Source organism: Rhipicephalus sanguineus, chromosome 3 (genome assembly GCF_013339695.2).
Source record: "Rhipicephalus sanguineus isolate Rsan-2018 chromosome 3, BIME_Rsan_1.4, whole genome shotgun sequence".
Lineage (NCBI taxonomy): Eukaryota > Metazoa > Arthropoda > Arachnida > Ixodida > Ixodidae > Rhipicephalus > Rhipicephalus sanguineus.
Window position 1 is genome coordinate 61,599,454 of NC_051178.1, and position 23,157 is coordinate 61,622,610.

A 23,157-nucleotide genomic window follows, 5' to 3' on the forward strand; every position below is an offset into this window, starting at 1 on the left:
GCTAATATTCGTTCAAGATGTAAGCTATTGAATGTCGCAAATCCGTATGTCTGGTAGGCTAAAGTCAGTAGGGGTTCACCTGTTCGATGCATAGTTATCGCTATCGGCGCGGCGTCTTTCTGTTAGAACTGTGACTTCCTTTCCTACATGCTCTCGAAGTAGAGAAGCTGCACGGATGCAAAGAGGTACCTTCAGGGCTACGAATAACGTTGTCTAATAACGTCGTGTTGTCTTATCGATTAGAAGAGCAATCGACGTCAGCCAAGTGGGGCGGGCAATCGGGACGAATGCAAGGGACCCAAACAGCACTAACGCAATTTCGAGCTATGAGTGACGGTTGCGATAAAATTTGTCTTTGCAAAAAGAGGATGCAGGAGTCCTGATATCACACTGCCAGCAGAAGTTAACGAGTGCTCTCTGGAAGCATGCATTGCTAAGGAATATAGTATTGTGATAATTCAAATATCTGGACTGCTTTGCTAAATAACCTGAAGTACAGCACTTCGTTCCTTATTTAGACAAAATCAGCAGACTTACCATTGTCGATTGTAAAAATTGCAATTCCGCTTTCATCCGGGGCTCTTATATGAAGAGACGCGTTCTCTCTGCACGCCCGCAAGAAAAATGTGCAAAATATCGGATTAATAAACCGAACGCGTACTAATAACGGATGTGAAACAACATTTCTCTATACGACACAAGCATGCGCCCAGCCTTCAGCTTACGTCACTGTAAAAGCTAATACTGATGACTACCAGTAAGCTTGTGCATAAATAAGTCCATAAATGTATAGTATCATAAACATGCAGACAAGTAAGTCCCATGCTTCCATATAGCCATGTCATCACTGGTAGCCTCAATGTTTAGTAAGCTATCCCGCTGTACCTCAGTAGCAAGCTTTCTGTTTTACTCTTACAAAACCTTTCTTACTTTTGATTAGTGCACTATACTACGGGACCAATTCCTAACCAGGCAGAGAGTGCACAAAATAGTTTGTGTCGTATCTGCATTAGTGTAGCGGGAAAGCTGCTTACGTTTTGTACATAACGTAACCCATGTCCTTATTAACTTAGCAAATATGTACAAGCAATGTGTGCAGGCTCCTGCGATTTTTCAAATGTCGCACTCATTTCTTTGATTCCGCGAATGCCTTTCTTGTACTCTGAGCTTTTTTTCTCTGATCGATTCTGATGTATTCTTGCCTTAGAGTTACGCCTATCTATTTTCGCTCCATTGCACGCTGGGTGGTTTCTAGCTTCTTCTCGAATTTCTTTTATTATTCTCCAGGTTTCTGCCGCATATGTTAGGTATGGCAATGAACAACGGTTGTTCACTTTCCCCTTTAGTGACAGTGGTTAGTTATCGGGCGTGAGTTGAGAATGTCTACCGCAGGGGTCTCCAACACGCGGCCCGCGGACCTTCCGCAAGCGGCCCGACCCGCACACCACTGTCATCATCCCATATATTATTATTTTCTTAACAAGGGCGTTTATGAGCGTTCAACCTTGCAATATGGTAATCGCTATTACTTGCTCGCCTACTGCGATTGCGTTCGCGATTGCGTTCGCGATTTTCTTAACAAGGGCGTTTATGAGCGTTCAACCTTGCAAAATGGTAATCGCTATTACTTGCTCGCCTACTGCGATTACTAACGCTCTCTCGCGTTAGCTACACGGAGTCACAGACGCGACTGATCACAAGCATTTTTTAACAGCGAAGCTGTTAAACCTCGAGCTAAAACGTCCGTCCGACCGCAAAAAAATTACACCATTTCCCGCTAAAGGGGACCATGACGCGATGCAAAGCCGGAGCACTTGCACGATCGCGATCTGTTGGCGTTCTTTGGGCATGCTACCGACCTCGCGTCGTAGAACGCGAAGAGGAACGCTACGCGCGTCTTGTCTTCTAGCCTGGCCGTTAATTCTCACAGGGCGAGCGGGGAACGCGGTCGGTAGGCATGCGAGAGGGGGGCAGCGTAGGAGAGGAGAGAGAGGGGGAGGGGACGCGCATGCGCTGGTGCTCATCGCGGCGTTGCGCAGGAAAGAATTTCGGCATGTCTAGCCCGCGTTTCAGAGGAGGAGTGGAAAGGGGAAGGGGAGAGGGAAAGTGGAGCGGGTGAGGGGAGATGAGGAGGGGAGAGGGGAAGTGGAGAGGAGGGAGGGGAGAGGGTATGCGCATGCGCAGTAAGGGTGGTCACGCCGCACACCACCACCACCGGATTGAACTCCGCCATAAGATACTTCGCATCTAAAGACCTCCGTGCCGTGGCTAACAACCAAGCCACAGCTCCGCACCACCTTGGTTTAACCTCGGCTAGCCGCGCATGCGCCGAGGAGCAGCCGCTGCCTAGCCACGCCCACCGACAGACGCAGCCTAGCCACGCCCACCGAGCTCCGGCACAGCTGCTGGGACGTCAGCCTAGCCGCGCATGGCCTCACGTCACAGCTGGTGTGACGTAGCATAACCGCGCATGGCCTATGCATACCGTTTCGTAGCTAGCATAGCCGATGCAAAGCCGTTCCGTAGCTAGTAAAGCCGCGTCAGTGCAGGTTTGACATCAGCACTGTCGCTTAGCAACCGCGTATACGCCATAGCTGCTATATGTGTAGGTGCGCTCGGCCAATTTTAAGCAGTCTGTAGCCATGGCTCGACCGATGAAGGTGCGCAGGGCAGGAGAAGAAGGCGCTTACCGCGAGTCTCGGTGTGCTGCGGATCGAGAGCGTAACCGTCAACGGCGCTTGGATCCCGCCTACATGGCCCATGAAACGGCTACGAAGTGGCAACTATGAGTGGACTCGGACTATGTTCGGCGAGAGCGTGATGCGGACGTGGCAAGAAAGCGGACTATGCGAAGTTTGCCCGGCGTGGCGTAAGCCGAGTACGAGTGACGAAAGGCCCACGCTTCTACCGGGGGTGTCATAGCCAGGCTTGCACGTGAGTTTCCGGCACTGCAGTTTGGACATTCTTGCAAGGTCTGTGACAGGCTGTGTGTGGTTCGACTTTACTCTGCCTACGCTAAGCTCGATTCTGTGCAACGAGGAGCGTGCGAAATGCTTGCAAGTACTGCGCGACAAATTCCCCGAAGAGAGCGAACACGGTGAAATGCGGTAGTGTATGACTTAGATTGGAACGACCGAGAAAAGTCCTAGCATCAGCCAAGTTAAGCCTAGCATCAACCAAGAAAAAGGCCTCCCTTACAAGAATGGACATTGACGGTCTTTAAACGTTTAACCAACGATCTACCAACTTTAATGACGGGCTATGGACTTGCACGTTCTATTAACATACCGTTAAAGGAAAGTTGATTTACTTTAGTCTAAAGGCAATTCCTCTAAAGAATGTGAAAATAATGCTTGTCAAAAAGATCTAAGTGGCATAGCCATGGGAGGTGTGCTGGGGGTTTCAACCCGCCCCCAAGCATTGCAACTTTTACATGTTCCATGTGTGTACGCGCCTCCCCCACCGGGCCCCCATGCCAGTGGCGTAGCCAAGGGTAGCACATCGGACCCGTGCCCCCCCCCCCCTCGAATTTTTTTTCTCCGGTGGGATAGAGCTCACAAAAATGACACTCGACCACACCTACCTGCCCGGACCCAATATCGGATCAAGGGCGTACACCCCCCTCCCCCCCCCAAAAAAAAAATTCTGCTTACGCCACTGCCCCACGCACCGCAACTTTTACATTTTGCATTTTGTACGCGCTCATATATACAAACAGACGTAAAGGTCGTCGACCCCTCCCCCTCCCCCCCGTCCCTGAAAAATAGGAAGCTGTGGTATACGCCCTTGGTGACGGTCATGTTCTTACTTGATTGTCATCAATTGTACATTCTGTCTTTGATTCTGTATTTATTTATATTAACCTTTATATATATCTGCATCTATATACGCCCGGGGATCTATATAATAATGTATAATCTACGTACATTCAGTGCATGATAATATTACAATGTACCTTCCACTCCTGTACGTAATAGCCCTACAACAGGGCTGACAGTATTAATAAATGAAAATGAATGAGATGATCCGTGCGGCAGCCGCGACCTGGATTCGATCCCGTGACCTTCGGGTCAACAGTCGAGCGCCATAACCACTGGACCGTGGCGGATATATATATCGTCTCATAATATATATGCGCGCGCGCGCGCGCGCACACACACACACACACACACACACACACACACACACACACACACACACACAAATTACGCGTAAAGTTTTCATGCACCGTGCTCAGACCCCCGAGTATTTTTTTTTCTCGTACCACTGTCTGAATAAAAGTTGTATTTGGTATCTATTTAGTTTGACATAAAGACTATGAATCATTACATTAAAATCTCGCGTGTATACGTGTGCACCAATTGAATAACTTTAATGCACAAGATAAATACGTTTTGGAGCAATTATTAGCGTTCTTGCTCACTTGTTCAAAATAACGTTCCCTGTAGCTGCTGCACCAGACATTTCAAATTTCGCGCGCTCACATTCCATTTTTTTTTTTTTGCAAACATTGTACGCATCAAATATATTTTGTATTTACACAAATGTTTTTTAAGTATTTACAAGCAGGAATGAATATTTTTAGTTAGGAATAAAAAATAATTGTGCACGAATGCGGACCCGTTGACGTCTGCGGGACTGAAGACCTCTTTGCTTGTTTGTTGCTCGTCGCGTCCATGCCGCTTCCCAAAGGGCCGAGTTTGAAGTGGAATTTTCTCTTGTGTGAATGATGCTTGCGCTCTGTGCTCGTGTTGTGGGTTCTGCCAGTGCTGCTTACTACGAAGACTACGAAGACTCAAGCGAAGACCTGCTGCTTCATATCGTTGAGCCGTCGCCGAACGAAAACAGGTACGTGAACGTTGCTGCTGTCAGCGCTTTGTTAACACCGTGAGCGGGATAATAACGCTGTTAACTGTTTTTCTTGACTAGTAGACGATAAGTGAGGTTTTGTTAACGTAGCGAGCCTGTTGGTGTGTATCATTTCTCAGGATCAAGGCAAAGTTGTGTAACGAACTTTTGTTTTGTTTTGTTTTGGAGTGTAAAGCAAGTGTGCGCATGCACGGCTGTGTTTCGGCGGGGGATTTGAACAGAGTTGTGGTGGCGCGCTCCTCTGTCGGCAGTGGTGTTGGAAGGGGGGGGCCCTGCTCGCGATGAATGACTATTTTGGTTTAATAATTGTAGGGCGGGGACTGCGCCTGCGTGTAAGCGTCGACCGTGTCTAAAGCGCGTACGCTTGAGTATGTTGCTAATTCATGGTGAATTTTCTAGCGCACAAAACGAACAAGGTCGGAAAAGAATGACGTGGTGTCCGCGTTGTTTTTTTCCTCCGTCCTTGTTCGTTTTGAGCGCTAAAAAAGTGAACGTGTCTAAAAAAGTTCCATATGCTGCGCGTCCTCTTTTCAACAGCTACAAGATTGTTATGTGACTATCAGAGACGTGTTTTCCTTGCGTGTGACCAAACGTGTGTATGTGTATGCATCCGCAAAAGCACGTATTTACTGTGATATTAGTGTTAACGCGTGTGCTTGCACTTACGCTTAAATGTTAATACAGCCAGTTAAGTTAAATTCGGACCGACGTTTTAATTCATCCGCAATATAGGTACCGATAGGTTGCCTGATGCGGCCGGCACCCGTGCCTGTTGAGCCGTTAGTGAAACTTGAACTGTAGTCGAACGAATCCTTGTCTGTATGTGGCCGAATAGCCGTATCTTAACTCTGCAAGCGCTAGGTTGAGCATTAGGGCATGCGTTCGAGCACAATATATTTGATTCTGCTTGTTTCCACCATATTTAGCTTTATTGATTTTGTTCTGGTTATTAAGAATTGTATGCGCGTCGCCCCGCTTTGGCGTCAAAACTTCGCTAAATACCTTTACGTGTACGAACATTATAAAACACAGCTTGTAGCACCACCTCCAATGACATTTTCTGATGATGACAAGGCTAACGGTCCATACTCTACAGATGTTAAAGGGGTCTGTGGTATGTGCAGCATATGAATATTTTATTTATTGGTGAAAACTCAATTAAGGTATGCATACTTCACGGTACGCATACGTAAGTCATGCATGTGTTGCTGCTCAAATGTAAAATTAGACAATGTATTTATGTGAGCACACAACAGATCTAGACTGCCTTTTTTCAAGCTGTTGGCATTGGAACAATTATAAGACTTCAAACTTCAGTTTCACCAAATGTTTATTGTGTATTGCTAAACTGCGGTCAGTAGCTTCCAGGATTCTGGGTGCCGGGGGTTGCTAAAGCTTGCGTGCTTTACTGTGATGGCATGTGGTTCATGATTGATGCCTTGTAAGTCTTACCATTTCCACCTTTTTCCCCATACGGCCTGTGCTGCTTTGGTGAGGAATGTTGCCTTTTTTAGCCAACCAGAATCATGGAAACTAATGACCACATTTTGGCAGTACACAAAAGTCATTTAGCGAACTGAATTTCTGAGATTATATAATCGTCCCATTGTGAGCAGCCTGAAGAAAGCTACATTAGTTGTATTCACAAGTTAACACGTAATTTAATTTTAGATGTTACCTGCAATGGATGCATGATGAATGTGCATACCTCATGTATGTGCAGTGGTATTGTGCCTTTGTGCAATTAATAAAATTTCATATGGTGCATATTGCATTGCATTCCCTTTAAGAAACACATCATATGAGTATCACAGTATATCTACAGAAATACAATTTGTACCAGTGTGGATGCACTCATGCACACGTTTCGCCGGAAGAACAGAATTTACCGATAGCAGCCAATGACGTTACTCACACACAGAATTTAACTTTCAATTACACGTGGTTAACACATACAGCTCACAGGGGGCACCTTTACCTAAGAGCTGTAGCTTTGCGTTGGTGCATGAGTGAGCTAAAAACGGTAAAGTTTAGATCTTTGATATCAAATGTATAAAATGTTCTGCCACAATACGCTTTTTGTTGCATTTATTCTTCAGCATGCCCTTCTTGCATTTATCATTGTGTGGAGTCAGATTTTACTGCATATGTTGGTCGTGCACTGCATTGATACCCACACAGAACTTAGAAAATTCCAGCGTGACGGGAGCATACTGTATGTTACACCCTTTCTTGGGAAACTTTTGGTCATTAATTCTGTTTTTGTTTTAGGCTTCCAGGTATGAATCTACTGTAGAGAAGGAACACCGTGGCCCCACTTCTGTCGAAGGAACCAGAGTCGCCTAGGCAGCTGACGATGGATTGCGCAACCAGCAGTGAAGAGCTGTGATCTTGTAATGTGCAAGTGTATGAACAGTCACATTAAGTTAATCTAACACCAATTACATTACCTTGTCAAATTTTGTGATTTTGTAATGTGCAAGTTTATACACAGTTACATAGAGTGAGCTGAAAATAGGCCTTGGGCAAGTTTGTGATCATGCAGTTTGACGGTTTTTACAGCACATACGTTTTACAATTATCACACTCTCTTACTTTTCTTTCATTTTCATCAGTTGTGTATCTGCACTGTCAACAGCGTCAATATGCTTTTTTAACTTCTGATGCCTCTAATGTAACTTTTTATGGTTCCAGATAGTTTACTTGTTAACTAATATGTATGAGGGGAAGTCAAGAAGTAAAGGCACATTTGAGAAACGGTACACTTATTCTAATGATAGAAAACTGAAGCATACATTATTTTTGCTACATTACCTGCCTGCACTTCAACGCACTTTGTGCAACGTTTCACAAGTTTCTTGATTCCGTCAGAAAAAAAAAGTTTTTTGGTTGCACCTGTAACCAATTTTGCACAGCATCACGACTTCTGCGTCAATAGCGAGTCTTCTTTCCCCGACTGCTTCTTTCAATGGTCCAAACATATAAAAATCGCTTGGAGCCAGGTTTGGACTGAGTAGTGGGTGTTCCAGCAATTCAAAACCGAACTTTATTGTTTTGGCAGTCCGCTTGGCAGAATGTGGCCGAGCGTTATCTTGCTGCAGGATGACACCTTTTCGCAGTTTTCCATGGCATTTAGATCTGATTGGAGGTTTCAGTTTGGTTCGCAACACATTACATTAGTTCACACTTCACAGTTTCGCCTCTTGGGGTGAAATGAACGGCTATGACACCGTCCTTGTTCCAGAATAGTGCTAGCATAATCTTAAGAGCTCATGGTTGACGTTCAGATTCCTTAAATTCTGATGATGAGTGTTTCTAAATTATGCTCGCAGCTTTACCTTCCGGTTTGTGATGATGTACCTAAGTTTCATATACAACAACAATTTGCTCTAAAAAAATCCCATCTCCCTCACGACGATAACGGGTGAAATGTTTATCAGAAATATGTCAAAACTTTGTGCCTTATGATGTGCTCATAATTCATTTGGGACCCACCTTGCACACTCTTTAGAAAAATTTAGCCTGTTTTGCAAGATGGAATACGGCGAACCAAAACTGATAAAGTATTTGCGATTTCGTCCGCTGTGATTCGTCTGCTTTCCATCACGAAACCCAAACGTTGGTGGCCTGCTCGATCTTTCTACGTCACATAAAGTTATTCCATGTTCGACACGCACTATTGATTCAGAGATCTTGCTTCGTGATAAACTAATGTCACCATAATGTACTTGCATTCGACAAATAATTTCTGCAGGTTTAACACCTTCCGCAGAGAAAAGCGAATCACTACCCTCATTTCCTCCCTATTGAAGATCGACAAGGGGACTGCCATGCTTAACGGTCTGCTACACTCTGACTAAAGCGGGAATAAGAGTGACACATTCCAGAGAAGTGTTGCAGACGACGCTAATCCAGTGCTGAATACTATACTCGGCGACAACTTATCTTGACAGTGGAGCCAAGGCTACAGAGCCGGGGCTTCCGCACATTCGTGTGGCTCCGCAACTAGTACAGCAGCTTCCGGCTGATTTCGGTATTGCTCGCTCGCATCGCTCACGCGTTTAAAAAAACATATACACGAGGAATGTGAATGGGAGAGACATTTTGATTGTTCAGAGTACGTTTTAGTGTCATATTACGAGTATATTTTTCTTGGAGAACTAAACAATGCGTTTGCGGCCGCACACTGACTCACTACGTCATGAACACCTTGTTTACTTCGGAAAATGGCCATCCTGAAAAGGTGGTGCTGTCTTCGAAATGGAAAGAACTGGACGACATTCTTGCAAAGTGAGCAATAACTGTATTTTACCTATGACTTTCCGCAACTGTTTCAGTCTCATAATAAATAAAGCAGCATTTATTTCAGCAAGGCAAATTAGGAAATTATCAGCAAACTTAAGTACTATTTTTTAGCGCGGTAGCAGGCATGCGTTTCGGTTCTGTAGCTTCCACAGTGCTGTCAAGAAAAGTTGTCGCAGAGTGTAGCAGTGTTAACTAACCCTAGTGGGAGAGATAGCAAAAGTCGCTTTACTTTTTCACTTCCCCTCGTATATATACATTTGATTATCTTACAAATAATTTTTATTTATGCAAGTGATCTTTTCCTTAGTATAGTCGTTTTGCCACAATGTAGGCAGTTTACACATTAAGTACCTTTTTCGAAGTTCTGTGCTCTATCAAGACACTAATATTTATAGATGTAAACACATGTTGTGCTAAAAAATAAACATCTTTGTTTGAAAGTTGTGTTCACCTATTTTGGTCAGTTGGACAGGAACTTCGCTAACATGCGTCAGGACTTCAGTCACTAACTTCAGGCATCACTATAGTTAAATGTTTACTCAGATGTGCGGGCACACTGTCAAAATATTTCCTGTGTGAACATTTGTGGACTTCACATATAATTTAAAGTTTACAGTAAACTTGATGTACCTAACACAATTTTAAGCATGTGGTGCATTGAAGAACTATATTATGAAAAGCTTTATTGCACATTACAGCAACATTTATTACAGCTATATTTCCTGCTTAAGATCATCCCACTTTGGGACGATGGCCAAGTGCAAGTGTAGGCTCTTCCGTAACGCAAGCCAGGATGACTAGGGCATCCAGCACAGAAGGGCCTGCATTTACATTCGGCCGTTCTCCTAAAGTAAGAGTAATCTCCATTAGGCAAGATGCATCAACCAAGCTTCAATGACCAATAGTCAAAGAAACATTGGTAACAGTATTTAGGACGCTTAAAAACAGTGTAATTTTCAATTTAACGTTCTGTTAGCATCTACTGAAAGTTATAAAGGAAATTTCAATTGGTTATCGGAGGCCAATAGTCGACTATATGTTGGTTGCTGGTATATAAGACGTTTAAAAACGGTCCAACAACTTTCAATTGAACGTTCCTTTAGCGTCTATTGAAAGTTATTACGGAAATTTCTATTGGTTATCGGTGGCCAATAGTCGACGGAATGTTGGTTGCTGGTATATAAGACGGTCTAACGACTTTCAATATACCGTCGGTAGGTTCTATCGACTTTTCCCAATAAACTGTCTATTGACGGTTGGTACAAATTTTTGTAAGGGCTAGCAGCAGCCAAGCGACGACCTAGCATCAGCCACGTTAAAGCCTCCATTCTTTTTTTTTTTTCGTGAGGCACACCGTGTGGTCCCCACGTGTTGAAACATAACCGTGAAACAAGAGATCTATATTTGAGAATCGGCGTACAGATTTTAGTTATTCTGGAGATCAGCATCAGTATGTTTCTCGAATGCTGACGGGAAATCCCTTTTAAAAATGGCCCATATATTAGATATGGGAAAAGCCGTCTTTCAAATGGCAACGTTAGCTGACATTTTGCTCGCCCCTCCCCCCCCCCCCCAGTCCAACCTCCACTGTCCCGGCCCTTGCTGGATGAAATGTCATGATATTGCCCCTAGATGAGGTGAGGGTGAGGTTCATACCCCAGGTCTACCGCACGGACACCAACTCATCCTTATGCTTCGGTGATTTATTTGTACTTATATATTCATTGCTAACTTTTTAACCTGTGTATTATTATCGCTACTCATTTAACTTGCATCTTTTTGTTGCAGATCCGCAAAAATTATAAGTAATGTGAAACTCCTCAAGTCCGCCTTGTAGCCTAAAGAAAAAAAAGGTAGAAAATCATAAAAAAACATGACAGCATATCCACGGGTGAATGATGAAGAGCTTGGGCGAAGCTCCTGAAGCAATCATGGTCACGGGATTCGCTTCTCGTTGAGCCCGTTTCGCAGCGGCGTCATTGGCGCGCACCGTCTTGGGATCCGCCTGGCTGCCGCCAAGCAAGCGCCAATAAAGCGAGCCTCTCGGGAACGAGAGGCTGCCGCCAAGCGAGCGCGGCGCCAGGCGGATCTCGAGGCGGTGCGCGCCCGCGAAGCCGCCGTCAAGCGCGCGCGGCGCCAGACGGCAGCCTCTCGAGCTCGCACCTCGGGATCCTGCCGACGAGCACGAGACGCAGCGGCCTTCCGCACCCGGCGCTCTTCGTCGTCCATGGTCCGCCAAGCAGCACGATCCGGCAAGCGCACTCCTCCACGTACGGCGACGATCAAGGAGAATGAGAGATAACGGGCGCAGCAGCCAATCTGAGAGCAGAGGCACCTATAACGCCATCTTGCGTGCATTCACCCAACCGCCATATTGCACACATCTCTATGGGACAGCGCCATCTAGTATATCGTCACCCAACTGCTGTTTGCATGCATCTCTATGGGACAGCGCCCTCTATTGCACGATAAGGGAACACTACGGGTTACGCCGGATGGATCGACGATCGACAACCGACCAGGTCTCGCTTTAAGGAGCTTCGCCCCTAAAATATTTATTCATCAAGCTTACAGGTTTCTTGGAAGTCTTCCTACAGAGTCTGGCGAATACATAGCGCCGTTTGGTGGCACTGAAGCCGCCTAGTGACACTCACCCAGTCGACGGAAAAATCCAGAGATAGGTCGCTGTTCCTGCTTGCGGGTCTATCTCTGTTAGTATCGCCAACATGCACTCAAAAGTGGGGTCCTCTGACGAGGCAATAACTTCAGCGTACGGTATGCTGGCAAAGACCTGCAATGACGATACATAGGCGATCATTTTAAACCATCGTACATAAACAAGCGTGCACGTCAATAAATGCCGGTGTAATAACGTCCACACCTAGCTACCGATACGACTAAACTCACTTATCCAGAGTGGCGACCAATGAGGGCTCAACATCACAATGCCTGAGTGTTAAAAATTTTTAAACATTTCGTAATAAGTTTTCATATACATAAGCAAACAAGTTTTACAGCTAAAAAAACTAAACAATCAGCAGCTTTAAAAGTTCCTCCATTAAATTTCGGCTTGGTGAATCGGCAAGCGCGACGCATATACCACGCGCAGGCGATCGTGTTTTCAAAGTGCGAACCGGCTTCGCGGGGGTCGGAATGCCAAACAAAAAAGTGATGCCCTTCTTCTGAGTCAAGTGAGCACAGCAGAAGTGAATGGAAGTGACGCGGTATATGCAATGCTGATTGATAAGTGGTGCTTTATGGCGCAAGGGCGGCATATGGCCAAAGAGCGCCAGGACATCATGTGATGCATGATCAATGATGGTGTAAGGTGTAAAGGGGCCTTAAAATCCTGCGCACTAAATGTGCGTAACATACATATAGTTAATAATAATATCAGGGGTTTTACGTGCCAAAACGCGATATGATTATGAGGCGCGCCGTAGTGGCGGGCTCCGGAAATTTCGACCGCCTGGTGTTCTTTAACGTGCACTGACATCGCACAGTACACGGGACATCTAGAATTTCGCCTCCATTGAGATGCGACCGCCGCAGCCGGGATCCAACCCGCGACCTTCGGGTCAGCAGCAAAGCACCGTAACCGCTACAACACCGTGGTCGACTATATATAATAGTTAAAAGAGTGAAAGTGACATGAAAGCTACTCAATGAATTAAAAAGTCGAATACACAAAAAAGGTGAAGCAATACTAGGCACTACTGCCTCACACGGCCCCTTGTGAGCAAGGAGCCGGGGGCATAGGTGTGCGCAGGGTTCCCCTTCAGGGGGGAGGGGGGCGAAGGTTCGTCGCAGCGCCCTCCTCCCAATTATATCAATGTATGGCGCTGACACTACGCCCCCCTCATAAGTCAATAGGGGGGGGGGCGGCCTCCCCCCCCCTGCCTATGGCCACGCTTGTGGCCGGAGGATTAGTTCGTTAAACACATGGTACTTTCACAGCCGCATCCTCCTGCATAGGATGAGCTATGAATCCTATGGACAAATGATGTTCGGTGTAGCAACATCGTTTAAAAATGATAGAACTGATTTTTTGTCAGAAAACGAATTAATACCGAAAAATAATGCGGGGTGAACAGGGATGTGCTCCTGATAGGCTTTATAAACGTGTTTTCTTCTTTGAGGCTTTGCCTCTCGACACTGTAGTAGCACGTGAAGTACGCTCAGTGCTTCCCCACAGCAACCATGGGTCGGAGGTTCTCCACCAGTCAGCAGGTAACTATGAGTACCATAGGTGTGTCCTATTCTCAGTCTAGAGAGAATAGGAAATCACTTCGTCGGGATTTTGTAGTGAATGGCCATATTACATAAACCTGGCTTGATAGTATGAAGTTTGTTGACACTTTGGGCACCCCACAGGCACTGCCAGTAGCCTTTGAGTGTGTTACGAAGATTACTCATTGAGGAGTTCCCAGCTTTTCTAAAGACGGATGTCGCAAGCTGGCCAGCCAGCACATTGCCTTCTATTTCATGGTGCCCTGGCACCCAACACACCACGACGTGCTGCTCGACCGCGTAAATGGCACACAAGAGAGAGTACAGCGACACAATCACAGGATTTTTCTGCATTGTAGAAGTTCTCTAAACCTTAACAACGCTTAGAGAATCGGTTTATATAAATGTTTTAGGCATTTTTTTATTGGTTGATGTCCTTGGCGGCTGAAAAATCGCCTGAGACTCGGCCGTAAATATGCTTGTTTGAGGTTGCAGCACGCCTGCGTCCGAATAGGATGGGCTAACCGCTGCGCAAGAGACGCCAGAATGAGACTTCGAAGCATCGGTACAGACCTCCGGGCAAGAATACTTGTGCTGAAGCAGGCCCGTAGGAAGGAATTTTTTTCGGGGGGGGGGGGGGGCACATGCTAAAAACATTGACTATTTGAGAGAATACCTATTTTGATTATTTATTTCTTGGTAAAAACACCTACCTCACCAAAATTTCAGGGGAGGGGGGCCTAGGGCCCCCCTGGCTAAGGGCCTGTGCTGAACTTCTAAAAAGTACTTGTGGATATGGATGCAACAGGCGCGTTCTTATTGACTTCAACAAAGGATACGTCACAGTCTATAGGCTGGCACTGCCACGGTGGGACCCCTATAGCGGAGTTCGTAAGACTGTTTTCAAGAAGTGGGACATCCATTTCCTCAGCAGGGACTCTCACTGGGAGCGAGTACGGCTTTCTCACTGAGGCATGGTTCTAAAATACCCGAGAACTGGAGAAATGGTTTGTGGTAGAACTCGCGGGACGTTCATTGTTTGCATACAATTTAAAAAAAAAAAGATGAGTATAATCTCTGCAAATACAGCGACCACTCACTCGTTCGATTCCACATTGAGGCCTTCTACAGGCCTTGTCCCAAAAGCACCTGTAGATAGCTGAATGCCCAAGTGATGAATGGGGTCCAGCATTCTCGTGTTTGATGGAGCAGACTGATAAATTATGGCTCCATAGTCAAGATGTGAGTGGATGAGGGCTTTTGTAAAGATTCAGTAAACACTTCTTGTCACTACCGCATGTATTGTGTGACAACACTTTCAAAATGTTCATTGTTCGTGTACATTTATTGTTTAGATAGTTAACATGTGGCACGAAGGTTAGCTTCGTGTCCAGAATTACCCCCGAGAATTCCATCTTTACGCGTAGACGTTCACCCTGCAGGTCAGTGTCGGGATCAGGGTGCAGACCTCTCTTCCTGGACAATAAGACGCAAGTACTCTTTTCTGGATTACGCCTAAAGCCGTTCTCGCCTGGCCACTTGGCCACCCTGTTCCGACCAAGCTGAACCTGGCATTCACAGATAGCGAGATTGCACGATTTAAATCCTATTTGTGGGTGGATGCGCAGACGCGAGGAATTCACTTTAACAATAAAAAAGCGTGCAACTGAGCACCCCTTTCTGGCGCACTCCCGTTTCCTACCCAAATGATGGTAATAGGAGTTTGTCCACTCGAACACGGAATGTGCGGTCTCTCAATATTCCAAACCGCCATGTTGTATCGCAAGCATTTTCCATGTCAAGGAATACCGAGCGAAAGAACTGCTTATGCACAAATGCTTCGCGAGTTTGGGTCTCAATACGTATGAGATGGTCAGTTGTGGATCGACCCTCTCGAAACCCCCACGGATATGGTTCAGACAATTTATTCGATTATAGGAAATGTAGCAAGCGGCGGTTTATCATTTTCTCAAATACTTTACACAGAGAGCTCGTTAGTGCTATAGGCCGGCAGCTCGAAACAGAGGATGGATCTTTGCCTTGTTTCAGAATTGGAATTATAATGGCCTTTTGCCAAGCACTATCCCCAGTGCTTGGAAAAAGGTCATTATGATTTCAATTCTGAATCAATTCTGTTTCGAGCTGCCGGCTTATAGCACTAACGAGCTCTCATGTAAAGTATTTGAGAAAATGATAAACGGCCGCTTGCTACATTTCCTAGAATCGAATAAACTGTCTGAACCATATCCGTGCGGGTTTCTAGAGGGTCGATCCACAACTGACCATCTCATACGTATTGAGACACAAACTCGCGAAGCATTTGCCCATAAGCAGTTCTTTCGCTCGGTATTCCTTGACATGGAAAGTGCCTGCGATACAACATGGCGGTTTGGAGAGAGAAAGAAAGGGAAGACTCACCGGAAAAGCACACGGCGTTGCAGAGGCAAGAGAAGTTTTTTTGTGTGTTTCGTGTGGTACATTTTTCAACATTTCATATACTACACGGTCGGAACCTAGGGCAGATTTGCTGCAGCAACTCCGTGCTGCCTGCAGCTCTGCTAAGCAGAAACGTTGTTTGCATTCTTCAGTTTTCGTGTTTTTATTTTCTAACTTCTGTCGTTCAATTTGTGTTTTGTACCTTTGAAACATTCTAGAATAGTGTGACGAACTGGATACGTGTTCGAAATGTGCGCCCAGGAAGTTAGCTGGATGTTCCAAGGAGTCGTCGTCTTTGTTCACCACAGGAAGAGAAGATGTTCGTCGGCCTTTGATCTTACTGACTCTGTTCCATACGTTAACATCATCCATCTAAGGATGAGGCTAAGGTATGTATGCGGATGGGCAAGAGAGAAAGAGAGCACTTCTTGGCGAAGAAAATCTCTTCGCGAGGCGGGATTCCCATGCACATACCCACGGTCCGAAGGCGAGCGTCGTAACCACTCGGCTATCCTAACACGCTATCCGAGCATAGCATAGCCTCATATACTAAAGTATAGGAAGGGGGTGGGAGAGGGAAGTGAGAGTGAGGAGGAGAGATCTTATGGTGAAGAGTAGGGAAAAGAGGAGGGAGAGAGAGGCGACAAACAGATAGAAAGAAAGGGAAGAAAAAGAGGAAAATGTGGAAGGCAAGAATACAACCGAGATATATATATATATATATATATATATATATATATATATATATATATATATATATATATATATAAAGACAAAGAAAAATAGAAGAAAGGGAAGAGAAAAAAAAGAGAAAGGCAAAGAAAGAAATAGAGAAAGAGATAGAAAATAGGAAACAGAAGTTTCTATGCAAGCACAGCAACGTATAGTATAGTATAGCAAGGGGCAGGGTTGCCAGGCCAAAACCACAAAATATAGCCAAGGAATTGGAAAACCTAACCAGAAAGCAGCACACAGCAGCCATGGGCAGTCACAGTAGCCAAAAGTAGCCATGTGTGTGCGAAAACAATTGCGACGCTGCTATTCGATTGATTAAATTGAAAAATCTTTTGGCGGAAATGTAAATAAGTGCAACAGGAACTTTCAAAATCATAATTTCTGCGAATAAATCATACATTCCTGGCTTTCGCAATCATTTTGTGCACGCTTACGAGGTCCTTTGCACTGCTGCAGAAATGGCATTCTCTTCACGGGCCCTGCGTGACATTTCTTACGAAGTACCAGCGATAATAAAAGTGAGTACCGCATGAGTGTGCCTAATATCACAGTTACCGTGATTGAAGCGGAGGTATTTTGTTGTCACTTTCGCAATCGTTTTTCGCGTGATGACGGAGTCCGAGCAATTAATATTCTCGAGTCACAGTCCATATCTAATTCTGAGAAACTGAGAAGCCACACAAGCAGTTCGTCAGATATCCGATTTCTAATGTCGATGAGATCGGAGCGCCCTGGATGCTGAGCGCTTTCGGTTGTCCTGTTCATTTCCAATCAGAGTTTAAAGTCGCCTTCAGCAATAAGTGGTCCGCGAAATGAGGCCGAAGTTTTCGCCCGGGTCCCATCCACTTAGCCAAAAGTCTTTTCTGTAGTGTGAAATTCAACTCTGGGAGCGCCAAATTGAACTTTGGGAGCTGGAGAGGCCTTTGCCCTGCAGCGGGCGTAGACAGGCTGATGATGATGATTATGATGAATATTCGCTTGCTGCTTTCACAATAACTCTTTCTGCAATGACAGACATCTTATCATGACTACAAATATCAACCCTTCCAGACGCCACGTATGAAGAACTGCCTATAAATACTTCAAATTTCCGCAACATCATATCATGGCACTCGATATTATTGCGATAGCAATTATATGGACAGTCCCGGCTGGAAAATGTCCGTCCCCGTCGCCGTCATTCACCGTATATGTATAAGTATGTATATATTTAGAAAGCGACATAAAGCGACAGAATCCCAATAAAGAAGGGCGTACGGCAGGGAGACACGATCTCTCCAATGTTATTCACCGCGTGTTTACAGGAGGTTTTCAGGGCCCTAGATTGGGAAGAGTTAGGGATAAGAGTTAATGGAGAGTATCTCAGTAACCTACGATTCGCTGACGACATTGCATTGATGAGTAACGCGGGAGACGAATTACAGCTCATAATTAGTGAACTGGATACGGAAAGTAGAAGAGTAGGTCTGAAAATTAATATGCATAAAACTAAAGTAATGTGGAACAATCTTGGCGGAGAACATCGCTTTGCGATAGGTGGCGAGACACTGGAAGTTGTAAAGGAGTACGTCTACTTAGGACAGGTAGTAACCGCGGAGCCGAACCATGAGAGTGAAATAACTAGAAGAATAAGGATGGGTTGGGGCTCATTCGGCAAGCATTATCAAATCATGAATGGTAATCTACCACTATCCCTCAAGAGGAAGGTATATAACAGCTGCATCTTACCGGTACTTACCTACGGAGCAGAAACCTGGAGACTTACAAAGAGGGTTCAACTTAAATTGAGGACGACGCAGCGAGCGATGGAAAGGAAAATGATAGGTGTAACCTTAAGAGACAGGAAGAGAGCAGAGTGGGTCAGGGAACAAACGGGGGTTAAGGACATCATAGTTGAAATCAAGAAGAAGATATGGATATGGGCCGGGCACGTAGCACGTCGGCAGGATAACCGGTGGTCATTAAGGGTAACTGACTGGATTCCAAGAGATGGCAAACGCGTGAGGGGGAGACAGAAAATTAGGTGGGTAGATGAGATTAAGAAGTTTGCAGGTATTACGTGGCAGCAGAAAGCACAGGACCGGGTTGATTGGCGGAACATGGGAGAGGCCTTTGCCCTGCAGTGGGCGTAGACAGGCTGATGATGATGATGATGATGATATTTAGAAAGGCCACAAATAAAAATAATTAAGAAATTCTTTCCGACACGCGGAATCGAACGGGCGACCTCTCGCTTTGCAGCCCGACGCGTTAGACGTTAGGCCACGACAGCACCGTCCCTCAGTCTGCTAACGGCGAGCTATTTATATACACCATGTAATTCAGCATGCTTTCTTAGTGGCCACATAGATGGCGCGACGTGCGCGCGTGTTGCGCGCTTTAAAGATCGTCGCCTCGCCCCTGCGAACGCCGTTGCTGTTCGCTCTACAGGGCGTCGTCGTTTTCGTGCGCTTATCTCAAGGAAAGAAGGGGCGGCCGGTGGGGTGCTTCGCTTCGCTCGCTGCAGCGGCCGCGTTTGCGAAAGGAGCGCGCTGTTCAAACAGAAATAAGTAACAACTGTGACAATTAGTTCGCGCTCGTCTTATGTGTACCTGTTCGTTTGTTTCATAGGTCCCGCTTTATGTTTGAGCAGTGCGCTTCAAGTGTCGAGCTGTGACGCATTAGTTCGCGCTCGTCCTGTGTGCGTTCTTTTCGTGCGTCCTTTGGGCTCGAGCGATGCGCTGGCAATTTCGAGCTGCATGCTTTCCGTTCTTCGCGTTACATTACAATTTATTGCTATCGCAATCATTGCTTCGCCGTTGCGGCGAAACTGTGACTTTTTCTATTGCAGAAACAAATAATGTCATGATACGTTGATTTGTGCTTTTTGTAGTAGTAAATGGTAATTAAGTTGTAATTATTTACCTAGTTATCCTGAAGTCATTCATGTTTTGTTTCTGCATAAATAGAATCGGATGTCAGGCTGCGCATATAGCGCAAATATGTTTTCGGTTATGCTCACTTTGAGCAAATAAGAATTATGCTTTTGACGGAGCTCGCGGAAAGCGGCACGTCGAACGAGTCGTCGAACATAGTAGTGCCTTCAGCAAAGTGATCCTCTGCAACGGTACACAGCAAGATGAAGTTAAATGACCACACATTTATTATGCAGGAGGTTCAATTCATCGAAACGTCAATATATCTTGACCTTTCTTAACTAGTCCACACAACTAGCGGAAGAAACGGTGTACGCAATTGTGTACAAAGCATCTTAAAGGGTTAACTAGAACATTACCTATGAGAATTATTATGACCAATATTTTAATTAGTAGAAATGGACGGTCAGGTCCAATTCGAGAATTTAAGTCCTTCCTATGAACAGCCCTCTGGCGATTTAGGAGGAAGGTAAAGGCCGTGCTAACCAACGCTCAGAGATATTGGTAGTCGTTCATGGAGTTCTTCCGAGAACCAGAGGGGCCTGGCCAGTACTTCGCCGAAAGGACAAGGCCAACAAATATCGATGAGGAATGCTGTCCCCCTCCCCCTCTCCAACCATCTATTCCTCAAATTTCTGCAGCAAAGCTTAAGGCCTACTTAAGGCAGAGATAAAGACGTATTAAAAAAGGCAACGCTTCAAAGTTCACAAAGACGGCAGACAGGAACGACACAGACGAGGCGCATTTAACAACGCATTCAATAAAACGAAGACTGAAAATGGGTGGACAAAGACATAAAGGAGAGGCCACTGTGGGCAAACCGCGCATGAGCAAACATTAATGCTAACAATGGTGAAAACATGTGCTTTTATCTCTTGGAAATATATGTTTACAAAATGCCATATCAGTATCTAAGATGAAACATCTACGTTGATTCGAGTTATTGTCAAGTTATTGATTCAAGTTGCAGTCTAGCACCATAACCAAGACCACACACCGCGGCGTATATATATATATATATATATATATATATATATATATATATATATATATATATATATATATATACAACCCACAAAGAAAAATAGTTCAGCTAAACTTTTTTTCCGAAGCGCGCGACCAGGGATTGGAACCTGCGACCCCTCGTTTCCGCGGAGCGACGCGTTAATAAGTCACTCAGCCACAACGCTTACATCCCCCAGCATAGTAAGGGCCAGCTATTTATATACACTGTAAAGTGCTTCAGCGTGGCAGAAACTTGTTCACTATCACCCGCAAAATGGCGCAAAGGGCAAAAGGACGCGCTTATCGAGCGTCGCCCCGCCCCTGTTTCGCCGGAGATGGGCTGCGGGCCTTCGGCTCCGTCAGGGCGCGGTCGCCTGTGCTCGTGCGCATATCTCTTGAGGAGGTTCAATACATGGCTCATAGCTTTCGACTTCTTGCGATTTCATCACAATGTTGGTGTTGGATTGACCGCAAGAAGGTCAGTTCGCTTGCTGCAGCGGCCGTGTTTGCTAATGCAGTGAGATGCAAGCCTCTCTTCGTATGACATTCCACTTTGTTGCTACCGCATCCTTTCGGCAAAACTATGCTTTTCTTTACGTTTTACTTTATTTTTATGTATTTTACGTTGTCTCGTCCTCCCTCTTTCGAGCTCCAAGCAGACGCTGCTGAACCCCCGCCCCCCCCCCTCACTCCAAGCACTTGCCATTGGTAAAATGCTTTAATGAGATACATTTTATTTAAAAAGAAAAGTTCGATCGCATACAAACAATAGAACAGTGAGGCATATGACTGATGACAGTGAAATCATGAGGCCACAATCCAGGAATAAATTGCTTGCGTACGCTGCACAGTCCCAACGCTTTTTTCATCGGTCAGCCTGTTTTAGCACAGAAGTGTTTTATGCCGGGGTCCACCACGGCTTCACTGACGTATTTCCGTCACGGATATGACGTTGTAATATAAAGTCTAACAGATGGCAAAGAAAAAAAACTAGAAGAAAAAGTTCCCTCACCGGAAATCGAACTTAAGACCCCTCGCTCCGCAGCGCGCGGCGCGAAACGAATAGGCCACAGGCGGCACGTTCTAGACCAAGCTAACGACGAGCTATTTATATACACCATTTGCCGGTGGCGGTACTCAGAGATCGGCGGTACATCAGCGTGTTTTCGTTATGACTAGCGGGATGGCGCGAAGGACTCGCAAAGCGCGCTTTAAAGATCGACGGCCCACGCGTCGCGATGAGTGCGCACCGCAAGTTTCCGTTAAGAGCACGAAGGTCACTTCGCTCACTAAAGCGGTCGCGTTTGCGAAAGGAGCGCGCTGCTCATACAAAAATGAGTTACAACTGTGACAGTTCGCGCTCATCCTGGGTATGTTCGTTCCGTGCGTCCTTTCTGCTTCAGCAGCGCGTTCCAAGTTTCGAGCTGCTTGCCGTTCTTCGCGTAGCATTACAATTTGTTGCTATAGCATTCACACCTTCGCCGTTGGGGCGCAATAATGCCCAACAAACACTGAACTACGTCTGTGAAGACACGTTCCACTTTCGTGTTACGCCGATTTTTATGACAGAGGGATCAGCCATGCTTTTTTTTTTCTAACCAGCCAAAATTACCAGAAGGCGTAAGGAAATAACTAGACATATCGTCGCCACTCCGCTGAAATTGTTTTGTGCTTGAATATTCTACACTAGACAGTAGTCATTACCACCAACAAACTTCCCATTTATCATTATTCTACATTATTCTGAATTATTGCAGTAATACAGCACCAGAGGACACAAAGGACTAGAAGAATGCGAACGACACATACACAGGGCGCACGAACAACTGAAAGCTTATTTTTTCGATGAGCAGAGTAAGTACAGACTAAAACCACGATATGATTATGAGGGACGCCATACTGGAGGGCTCCGGCAATTTCAGCCACCTGGGGTTTTTTAACGGGCACCTAAATCTAAGAACACGAGCATCAAGCATTATCGCCTCCACAGTAAGTACAGACTGTACAAGAATAAACAGAAGATAGAAAAGTACGAGACATTTAAAAGAGCATCACATGATCAGTGCTACTACGAGCACAAAGAGGACCCTAATAGTAAAGTAAACTTTATTTGGGCATAACACATACAGGGTTTGCCCGCGAGGCAAGGCAAAAGGAGGACTTAAACCCCTTGACTAGGCCTTACCTCGCTGGCGCAGCAGAGACAGCGGATTCAAAAGTTACAATTTCACTAGAAGAGGATCAATTAGCAAGAACATAATCACTAGTACGGTAAGAAGACGATCACTATTTACAGTAATAACATATTGACAGTAATGACATATAGCAGAACATAATCACTAATGCAGTAATAACAAGAACATAATGAATAATGCAGTGACCAGTAATGCTCGCTAACAGTAACACTTAGTACCATTACTAATGCAGTAACCATTTATACAACACATCCACTTCCTAAGCAAGAAACACGTTCCTTATTAGATGTTTATATTCATGAATTGTTTTACAATTTCTGGCTATTTCAACAATATTACGATACATATTACATAAAGACATCGTTTCATACTCAATGGTTTGCATACCATAGTTTGTCCTCGCCTTCTTCATTACTACTGATGTGTGGCGTAAACTGTATCCTGTGTCTCAACTGAGGTACCGGTTT

General features: G+C 45.3%; 1 protein-coding gene across 1 annotated transcript in view; it reads right to left on the reverse strand.

The window, feature by feature from the left end:
• Positions 1-23,157, reverse strand: part of LOC119384944 (uncharacterized) — a 51,431-nt gene that overhangs the window by 17,287 nt on the left and 10,987 nt on the right. The window contains exons 3-4 of the mRNA XM_037652557.1: positions 11,829-11,965; positions 538-605 (exon numbers count right to left, since the gene is read on the reverse strand). Of these exons, the coding sequence (XP_037508485.1) occupies positions 538-605; positions 11,829-11,965 (205 nt within the window). The remainder of the gene's footprint in view (positions 1-537; positions 606-11,828; positions 11,966-23,157) is intronic.